This window comes from Akebia trifoliata, chromosome 16, assembly GCF_017979445.1.
Source record: "Akebia trifoliata isolate Shusen 1 chromosome 16, ASM1797944v1, whole genome shotgun sequence".
Taxonomy (NCBI): domain Eukaryota; kingdom Viridiplantae; phylum Streptophyta; class Magnoliopsida; order Ranunculales; family Lardizabalaceae; genus Akebia; species Akebia trifoliata.
The window spans coordinates 7,228,482-7,239,187 of record NC_141390.1 but is presented as its reverse complement, the minus strand read 5'-3'; the positions used below and the strand labels follow the sequence as shown (position 1 = coordinate 7,239,187).

The 10,706-nt window shown below is 34.7% G+C and overlaps 1 protein-coding gene across 2 annotated transcripts; it reads left to right on the top strand.

Annotated features, from left to right (window-relative positions):
- The first annotated feature begins 2,529 nt into the window (after positions 1–2,529).
- On the top strand, positions 2,530–8,634 carry LOC147382472 (protein HASTY 1-like). 2 transcript variants are annotated; one of them, XM_086427152.1, is made up of 7 exons: positions 2,530–2,875; positions 3,005–3,046; positions 3,082–3,187; positions 4,600–4,722; positions 4,848–4,935; positions 6,396–6,497; positions 8,032–8,625. In XM_086427152.1, the coding sequence occupies exons 1-6, from the start codon at positions 2,826–2,828 to the stop codon at positions 6,410–6,412; spliced, it is 426 nt and encodes a 141-aa protein (XP_086283278.1). In that variant the 5' UTR covers positions 2,530–2,825; the 3' UTR covers positions 6,413–6,497; positions 8,032–8,625. The 2 variants fall into 2 exon arrangements, with proteins under 2 accessions (XP_086283278.1, XP_086283279.1); XM_086427153.1 differs by lacking the exons at positions 2,530–2,875; positions 3,005–3,046; positions 3,082–3,187 and adding an exon at positions 3,981–4,001 and having other exon boundaries at positions 8,032–8,634.
- Positions 8,635–10,706: the final 2,072 nt, after the last annotated feature.

Genomic DNA, 10,706 nt, shown 5'->3' with positions numbered 1-10,706 from the left:
ATGGTTTGTATATTTGGGAATCACATGTACGCCTGATAGGCATAGACGAAGATGATTGGTCAGTGATCACTAACAATCTATAGTAGTCGAACGTTCTGACACATCGAAAAGACACCCATTGCTTACGGTCACGTCAAACGGCCAGCCTGAGCCGGATAAATGGTCAACCAAGCGTGGTAAACAGCGACCAGCCACAAAATCAAGAACTAAAAACCAGAGAAGAATTGTAACATCATGTCCCGACTGGAAGCGATCCAGTCGTGAATCCCAACTCTCTAATTCCAATACTCCACCATTGTGTATTATGTATCTGTTTCTTATTTTGATATATAAAATGAAATGCATGTTAATATTTTCATTTGATCAATTAGATTTGTATAAAAAGATAATGTTATAGTGAGTAATGCTGATTGATGTAATGTCAGTTTTAAAATGTTTAGTTGCTCATCCCTGGCTATATATACCAGTTAATCGTAGTTTATTCTGTAAAATTTTATTTATTTTAAAATGATTCAGTACGTTTATTCGTTCATGTTAGGAGAGGTTATTGGCAGAAATTATTGCTTCCTTACTAGGTAACCATTGTTACTCACCCTTTCCTTCTCCATTTTTTAGTCTTAGATTCAGAGCTTGGCGAGGTAGGTATAGAGCACGAGTGAAGATCATCTGGTCGGTCAGATAGACAACCAGAGTTCGTCACCTGGTGAGTATTGGGGCTACACCCCCTAGTGGGTTGATTTGTTTAGGAGTATTATAGATTTGTATTGAGCGTTAGGACTCCTGTTAGAATGAGAAATTTTTGTATAATCTCGTAAATTTCTTCTTCTGCACTCTGATATACCGTATATTATTTGATGCGTATAGGCTTTCGCTAGTTATTATATTATGTATATATATGCAGGATTGTATGTCGTTTATCAGGTGCAGGTTGAACGCCTTAGAATGCTAGCATAAACAGAGGAGACCATGTTGAAATTTCGAGGTGTCACCTACTACCTCGAGATCTGACATGGGGATTTGTGTTAGCGTTCGGCGGGGCGTCACAAATCGAGTATGAGTTTTTGAACTATAAAAAAACATTTACGCTCATGAGCTTCCTTATTAGATTCTCTTTGTCGTCAGCCTCGACTCTATCAGCTTCTCTTTGTTTCTCCATTTCAACTAATTGATCCTCTCAAGTTTGTTACTTTATCTTTCAAAGTGATAAACTCCTCAATATCTGTGGATGAGGAGGCACCTTGGCTAGATGATTATTCAAACAATGATGTTGAAGTCAAACCCAAGTCATACCCACGAATACGGTCAAGTTTCTCGGATCACATAACCTTACCAAATATGTCATTCGGTCCAATGATGTCTTAGGAGTCCGGTGATAAGTCTTTCATGAGTTCTTTCATTTCATCCTTCAAAAATATTGAGTTTAATGACTTTAATAAATAATTATTGACAATGATTAATTATAGTACATAATTGACATTTTTCAATAATAATGTAATTGCATTTGCAATTTTCATAGCAGCAATATCATCTACTAGCACGTTATCATCATTGGTGTGGGTCTTAATATATAATTTTGCCTGGCTAAGTGGATCTTTTGTTGGATTTTACTCTTCCTATTCACATATTAGAAAATAGCAGAATAGTGATTAGTTTAATTACATATTTAACTGAAATATCAGATATAATAATGACTATATTTATAATCAATGAAATATCAATAGGATTGATATACCTCTTCATGAAATACATTGAAGAAATTTTTCGAACCAGATGTATGAAGCATCGTCCAGTGGGAATGACTTTCCTAATTAGTAGTACTCCGACGATACATAAAGATCAATTAAATAATTAACAATGCTCATGTAATGTTAGAAAATTAAGTTCTTTTACACAAAACATACTTGACCTAATTCATATTTTCAAAAATCAATCAGCGTGATCCACTGCTTAAAAGGAATATTGTTTGGATATTTTTAAACTCGAGTTATATCATCAGTAAATACATCATAAATATGAGCCTTCATTTTGTGCTTATAATATTTTCATAACTTGTTAATTTTTTTCATTACGTACTTACAATGTTACGAACTGGTGACAAATTTATCCTAAAAATCAAAGAAATATGTAAATCTATTATAAAAAAATTCATATAAGTATATCAATAAAAAAAAAACGTATATAATCCTGTTAAAGATATCTAACATATTAAAAGACTCTACCATACCCATTTTTTAGCATCATTATCAATTATCTTCCATGATGGGACATCTAATCTGAGTAGATGTAGGTCTTTAGCCAAAACCACACTAAAACTAGACAACTTTTGAGCATGCTTATAATATGGTTGTTCAGTCATGTTGAAACGTATTTCCGATTTTCTATAAGGTTCGATATTAAATATGTTAATACATTATGTCGAACCTCACCTTCTCTTGCACTACAAAAAAAATGTAAAATTAGAACACAAGGGTAAAACGGAATTAAGCCGTTTTTATTAAAAAATGGTATTAAACCATTTTATTTTTAAAAACCATTTTATCCGACCCATATTCGTTTATTTAGATCGAACGAAAGTCCGATCCATCTCTCTCAGCCGTCTCTCTCACACTCTCTCTCGTCTCTCTCGCACTCTCTTGTCTCTGATCTCAGTGGCTCTCTCATCTCTCTCGATCGTCTGTTGATCTCGCTTCTCTCTCAATCGATTGTCTGTTGATCTCGTCTCTCTCTCAATAGATCATCTCTCTGATCTCAGTCTCAATCGATCTTCTCTCTGATCTCAGTCTCAATCGATCGTCTCTCTATTTCAACTTTCAAGCGAAGACGCCATGAGAGGACCTCCGAAAGGCTCTATCGCTCACAAGAAGCTTAATCCAGCGTAAGATCTGCTTCCTGTTCTTCTAATGTTTGGATTTTTCTGATTTTTCTTCTCTCTCTTTCGTTTCGATTTCATATTCTTCGTTTTCTAATTTTTTGATTTTAATCGATATCGTATCTCTGATCTCAGTCGCTCTCTCTCACTCGATCGTCTCTCTCGATCTCAGTCGCTCTCCCTCGATCTCATCTCTCTCTTGCTCAGTCGCTAGCTCGGTCCTCTCTCTCGCTCAGTCACTCGATTGATCTCAGTCGTTCGCGCTCGATCTCATCTCTCTCTTACTCAGTCGCTCGCTCAATCGATCTCTCGGGCGAGGTACTATCTCTAATATCTCTTTTCTTTATATAGATTATATTAGGGATTTGGATTGAAGATTTTGGTTTTTAGATGTGATTAAACATAGTTTTGTTTGTTTTATTATCTCACAGTTCTGATTTACATTGGAATTTCAACATAATTATTTATCTGATATTCTTTGTATTCTAGATGAATGACAGATTTTATTTTTATTTTTTTTGCTTTAAGTTATCTATTCTTAATCTCAGACTTCCATTTAGTTAACCATTTTTCTCTTCTTTGCAGAAGATCGCTTCTTTAATTAAACAAGTAAATTAGTACTTATAAAAATATGGAACAGAAATAGTGCAAAACTTTTAAGGCCAAGTCGATAGTGGATTTGCTGCCATATGTATCGTCTAACAGCCAATAGCGCGATTCCTCTAAGGAAGACTAAGAGTGTCGATGAGGGCCTCATCACAGGTAGTCATCTAACTACGGACACTGAACTTGAGCTCAATCACTATATTCAAGGAGGCAGCACTGTTGGTCTATCAGCAAACACTGAATTTGGCCGTAACCGCTGTATCCACGGGCACAGCACTGATGGTATAATTTTCTTTCTTTTATCTTCTTTTATATTCATATATATATATATATATATATATATATATATATATATAGATCTTATTATGATTCAAAAATTAATCCATCATGATCCATAACCTTTGACAGAGTTTCCGTTTTCACCCTCTTTTGCTCTTTACTGTACAATGTTAGATAGTCGGCAGAATTACGAGGTGCCATTGTCACAATTTAATTTACACCACCACCTCATCGACCTGTCTGCAAGGTGTGCTCAATGTTTACATTAAATTTATTTTTTCGATTATACTTTTGTTAGGAGCTTTTCTTGTAGTAGTGGACATCAAACTTTTATCATTCCTTTGTTACTTCTCCATTTGTCTATAAACTTATATTGATTGCGCTTGTTTAAACTCTTGAAAACCGTTGAATTATTGTCATAGTTGTATCACTATAATTTAATAAAATTATTATTTCCAGCTATTAATTATATATTGTTTATTTGATTTTGCTTTGTCAGCTTTTCCAAATGCATTCTTATTGTTTTTTTAATATGAATGTAAAAGTGTTTGTTTAAAAAACATATATGTCAACACATGGAATTAATTGGATGAACATTTTGGCCATTCGGATTTGTGATGGTCGGTGTATTTGATAGTTCGGATCAATGTTGGACACCGGCACAAGTATTTATTATGTGTTTATGGCATAACAGGTAAGAAATATAGCTTATGACTGTTATATTGGCATTGCAATGTTGATTTGTGAGTTTTTCTCCAAAATAATCTCTTGTTTATTCTCATTTATCTTGTCACAAGGAGCTTGTAATTTTGTTAGAAACTCATTCACTATTTATATTCTTTCAGATTGGTGATGTGGGTTTGTCTATGATAAAGCAAAAAGCCTTAGTATCAGGAGGTGTCCGTGGAACATTTCCGTGGATGGCACCTGAACTTCTTAGTGGGAAAAGTGAAAGAGTAACAGAAAGAGTAAGATTCTTAGTACTGTTGGCTCATGGGCATTTTCAACAAAATGTTCTGCATATCATCCATTGTTAATTTTATTTTATTTTTAGTTTCTATTATCTTGTTCATCCACTTTTTCCGTGTTGTAGATTGATGTCTATTCATTTGGGATTGTCATGTGGGAAATGCTTACCGGAGAGGAACCTTATGCAAATATGCGTTTTACTTCTATACTTGGTAAGCACCATTTGTTTGAGACTTTAGAAATTCCTAGCTAGTTTACTTGATAGGAAATCATTTTTGTAGCTTTTTTTGGGTAGCTAACCAACTTTGATCTGTAACTAAAATTATTTTCTATTCGTTATTGCCCCCGCAAACAGTTAATGAACAGTGATGGGTAGCTTCTTTTTTTTTTTTGTGATTTCACCAGAATGCTTGCCAAAACTCCTCGTAAAAAATCTCGAGTTGCAAGACTGGCTTGGGCTTGTAGAGATTATGGACAAAAACCTTATAACAGAGAACATAATTATAAGGAGTATTATGTAATGAATACTAGTTATGCTACAAAAACCCTGCGAAAAACATATCCTCATAAAGTGTATGCCTCAAAAGGAGTGCATATCCCTCAAGGCATAAGCCTTTTCAACAACTCTTGAAGTAATATTCGGCATGCCTTCGAGGGAAAATGGCCTTACTTTAAAGCCTCAAGGCCTTTTTGATCTTTGCCCTTAAGCCACCCTAAGCCGTAAGCCTCCAATGCCATTGAAAACATTGGATCTATGGTGCTTTACCTGATTTGCCAAACTAAGAGGTTGATTTTTGAGTTTTTTCTTAATCGTGCATTTCATAAATTTTAAAATGTCCAAAAATGATGGAATATATTGGATGGTTGTGAATCATTCAATCATATTGATTCTTTGATGACTTCAAATATCTCCTAATTGGCCCATCGTTTACAAAGTTTCGTTGAATGTAGAATTATGCTTTTTTTTTTCTTTCAAATTATTTGTTTGATGAATTTATATTATTTTCTTTGAGATTAAAAATTGAATCTAAAAAGGAACACGAGGTAAAAAGTTGAGACTCTAAAACATTTCAAGAAATTTTTTGCCATTTATTTATTTATTTAGAACTTAGAAGCAATAATCATTTATTGATTTACTTGGAACTCAGGAACAATATTTAGTATCAATGTATCATCTTTGCTGTTTATTTTTCACATTAAATAATACTCATAATAAAGGATATGTTATAATGGATAATGGTAGGCAAGGGTTACTGTTGTAATGGGGATACATTATTGAGGTTCCTCACAGTTCCTTCTACAAAACAGTAGAAAAAAAATGCACATTATCCCTAGTACTAAATCAATATCTTGTCTTTGTCTCTGTCACCTGGACCTACCTCCTATAACATCCAAGTGAATTCTTTATGTAACCACTGAAAATGCACATTATCCCTAGTACTAAATCATGGTGCCTTATTGTAATTTTTACATGTTTCTTAGTCACTTCCCTGTGTAAATTACTCTGTTTATTGTTGTATTTGGTTTGGAATTGAACCATCTACTCTTAAGGTTAATATATATGTATATATATTTCACTTTTTATCCCTCCTTTTGGTTATATTCCATTACATGTAAGTGCAGCCAGACTAGGCATGTATTTAATCAGTTTTGAACACCTGATTGTTTGCAGGATCCTTCAGCAATTAGTGCCCGGCATGCAAGGTTGCAGATTTGTACCTCATTTATCCGCATTGCCAAGACTGCTGACAAAAGCCTTCTTCCTCATATGAAGGTAATTCATATTTTCCACCACCTAGCAGGGAATAGTATTAAGATAAAGTTGATATTTTCAGTTTTTTTTTGGGTGGAGTGATTCAAATGGTTGTGGAAAATCACTAATTATCTAGATGATTGCTTTGGACTGGAGATAAGAGTTAGGGTCAATTGGCCTAAAGTCTTGGAACCTGCAAAGAGTCGGGGACCCATGCATGTAGCACCCATATGGTGGTTGTATATAATGTAAGTCATACGGGGCTCAACCTAGATGGGTTTAGTTGCCCCTTGGGTTGGTCTTGATGCCACAACCTTATTAGATTACCCCTATGCTTTAAGAAGAATTTTGGGCTGTAGCTTGGTTGGCAGTAATCCCCAAGTTTCCTTCCTTCTAGTCATATGGCACTGCACCAGAAGGAAAACTAAAGTTAAGCCTAGATAATAGTAAGGCTTAGACCTTGAGCGTTCCAGGTGCTTGTATATTGCAAATTGCAGTCGAGCTCTGTAGGCCTGTGCTGCATGTGTTACGAGGCACATAACTTTCCCATTTGTCAGACCTTTTTCTTTGGCAAGCAAGTCTTGTTGCTGGCAGCATTATGCAATGTGGTCACTTCAGAATGTGTCTAACCTGTTGAAGACCACATATCTGCTGGTACCAATCACAAGGCTATGCACCCTGTTACATTATCCAGGGTAGATAGATCATTGCTCTATTGAATGGTGTGATTCTACAGTTCATTGAACAGCAAAAGTTATAGAGGGCAACCAATAACCCACCAAATATTTGTGTTGACCAAGCTCTGTCAAATATTTTTCTTTCAGCTATAACTTATATATATATATATATGATTTTAATATCTATCAGCTTATTTAAATACAATCTCGAATAGGTATTTCAAGAAAATATTACTTCTAATTTATTGAATAAATTGTATGGCGTATTTCTGTATTGGGTTCATGGGGATCAGCATGTCTAGACTTTGTGTCAATGTTGGACACAGAAACAGACATCTGTCTTTGTGAGATAGCTTAAATGCATTTTAGAACACCCTCGGTTTGTGAAGGCAACCATATGATGCATGATCTTTTTTGACAATGCTAGTTTAGCAACGCTAACAGTTGATATTTGATTATGCACTATATCAAAATGAAACATTACCTGATGGTACAATGGATGCTTGAAATACTTCCAGAGGTTTTTGAATTGCCATTTAGGAAAAATTTAAAAGGGAATTTATTTTTCAGAGGAAAATTTACCTTCTCTAGATAAACATATCTTTTCACTCCATTTTACTTCATCCAGTGAACTGAAAAGGAATGGAGAGACAGTTAGTTATTTTGAATGAGTAAATGTTATCTAGAAAAATCTATTTTCATTCCAAAATATCTAGCCTTCAGAGTAAGCGAAAAACTTCTTTGCATTATGGATCTAAACATCATATTCTACTGATATACATGTATGTTATGTACATATATTGTTCTTACTTGTGGATATATGTAAATGTGGAAATACCATTTGATTTGTTTACTCTGTTATTGTGTTGAATTTACAGGGAATTGCTGGCACTATGGGTTATCTGCAAAGAGAAGGTCGTTTACTTCGTGGGAAGCGTAATCTTCTAGGTGAAGCATTTCTTATTATGGCATCTGCTGCTGGGTAATTATTTACCAAGGGCTGGTTTTGTAGATATTTTCTCATGATCGATCTGCTTGATTTTATTCACAATGTCTACTTACTTGGATTTTTTTTTTTTGTCATTGAAGGTTTTTTAAGTTTCTAAATTCTGATGTAGGATACAACGACAGCAAGAAGTTTTGGCCTGATTGCTAGAACCTTTGAACAAACAGTGGACACAGATAGAATGGCAAAATGCTTATTTGTCTGAACCTACAGGTCTTGTCCGCTTGTGTTCTGATACAGCATTTATGTGGTCACTTTTCCATGCTGTAACATTCTTTGAAAATTATGACTCATTGCAACTCTTTTTGTGTATAAATTAATGTGATAGAGAACCTCGATGTTCTCTATTTGGATTTATTCTAACCGTGGGTAATAGGCAAGTAGCGAAAATAAAAAATAAAAAAAATAAAAATTAATTTTAGATATCAATTTATAACAATTTTAGATATCGGTTTATAATCGATTTTTAAAGTCTCAGACGTAGGACATCAGTACTATAAAATCTGTTGTCTAAAATCTTTTTGGGTTGTGTGCTGTTATATAAAGACGCATATTAGGAAGGGTTTTAAGCCGTTCCTGTAGACACCCCATTTTTTGCATCCGCCTGATTAATCAACTCGTCAACCCGATCGCAAGGATTCCCAATGATGATGTGTATTCCGTTGCTTTATTTTGTTACCAGATGTGTTTCAGAAATCCGGATGAGGTATCTCGAACTGACAAAACCTTAGAAATCACGCTACGCTAGGAAAACACAACCCCAGAAACATAGAAATTATCATCTTGCAGACCAAAAAGAAGCTTCACGATAAAAATCACTAAAAATTGATCAAATTACCAAAATACCCCTGACATCAAAACAACCCTAGAGCCTACGTTACACTTAGGAAAACTCTCTCAAACACATAAAATAACAAATCGAAATCAAATAGATCATTTCACCAATTTTAACAGAATTTGACAAAATTACGAAAATGCCCCTCATAAAGTTCACAATCATTTCACATAAAAATTTTCATAAAGGATACAAACCAACATTTCCATTGAATTCCTTACGAAAAACTGATTCTAAAACATCCTAGAATATCAAAAACTGACTTAAAACGTGAAAAGTCCTCTTCGGGGGCAAAACGGTAATTTCATAATTTTCATAATTAAAAAATTCGAAATTAATAAATAAAACATTAAATAATTAAATTTAAACATTAATGAAATTAATTTAAAATTTTGAACCTAAAAAATCGATTAATCGGACTCTCAGGGAAAATTGTTGAGAGTTCGTGGGATATTTTTTTAAGGACCCCTCCATTTGGGGGTCCAAAGAATTAAAGATATTTTAGAGGGGGGTTCTCCAAAAATTAAAAGTAAATCAAGCAAGACTGAAGTCAAGGTATTAAAGTCAATCGAGTGAGATTACAGTCAATTAAGCAAGACTGAAGTCAAAATATTAAAAGTCAATCAATTAAGACTAAAGTCAAAACATTAAAAGTCAATCAAATAAGACTAAAAGTCATAATAGAGATCTAATTAAATAATAACTCTATCCAATAGAGTTCTAACTTAAAAATAATTCTACCTGAAACAATTCTAGTTAAAACATAATTCTACCTAAAACAAGTCAAACTAAAACACAACTCTAATTAAAAGATCTCTAATTAAACACTAACTCTATCCAAATCAACCCCTAAAAACATCTATAAATAGAGGTGCTCACACCCTATTTTCGTATCAAATTATAAACCCTAAGAGAAGTAGGTCTAGAAGCTCCCCTAGCCCCCCATAAACCCTAGTTTTGGAGCCCCAACTCCTTAACTAACATCCCTCCTTCAATTTTAGTCTAGAAAATACCCAAAGGCCTTCTAAAACACCCCCAAATCCGCAACGAACTTGAAGAGTTCAGATTCAAAAACAAGGAGATACCTTGCCTCGGAGATCCAAAGTCAAATCCGAAACAGAACGAAGCAAGGGAGCACGGTACAAGGAGCTCTTTTTGTCAGATCTGAGGGAACCAAGTCCTTGCCATCGGAAAGGTAAATTTTTATTTTTATTTATTTTTTTATCTAGGTTTTAGCAATGTAACTTACTTGGGACTTTAGTAGAGACCGGCTTTGGCCGGGCGGGGTTGGTGCCTAACACCTTCCAACCCCGTAACTTGATCCCCGAATTCAGATTTTTTATAGTAGATTAGTTCTTTTTATCCATGTTAAAGTCAGTATGGTTCCTAGACCACAATAACTAGGTGGCGACTCCCAAACCTCAAGGGTCAAAAGTGGATCCGCGCACCCCGCGGATTGAGGGCGCTTTCAGTTCCAAATTCCGAGATCTGGAACGGTTTTTAACCGTTCCAAATCATGAAACATAGAACGGCTTTCAGCCGTTTAACCTCATTAACGACGCCTCGATTAAAGACGGTCCGCAAGCCGTTTCATAGTGGCTTAGGAACGGTAATAAACCGTTCCTAATTGCCATATTTGTTGTAGTGTTGGGAGGCCCTTTTAGAGACACTTCATCAACTTCATGTTGGAGTGGGTCCATCTACATTTACAA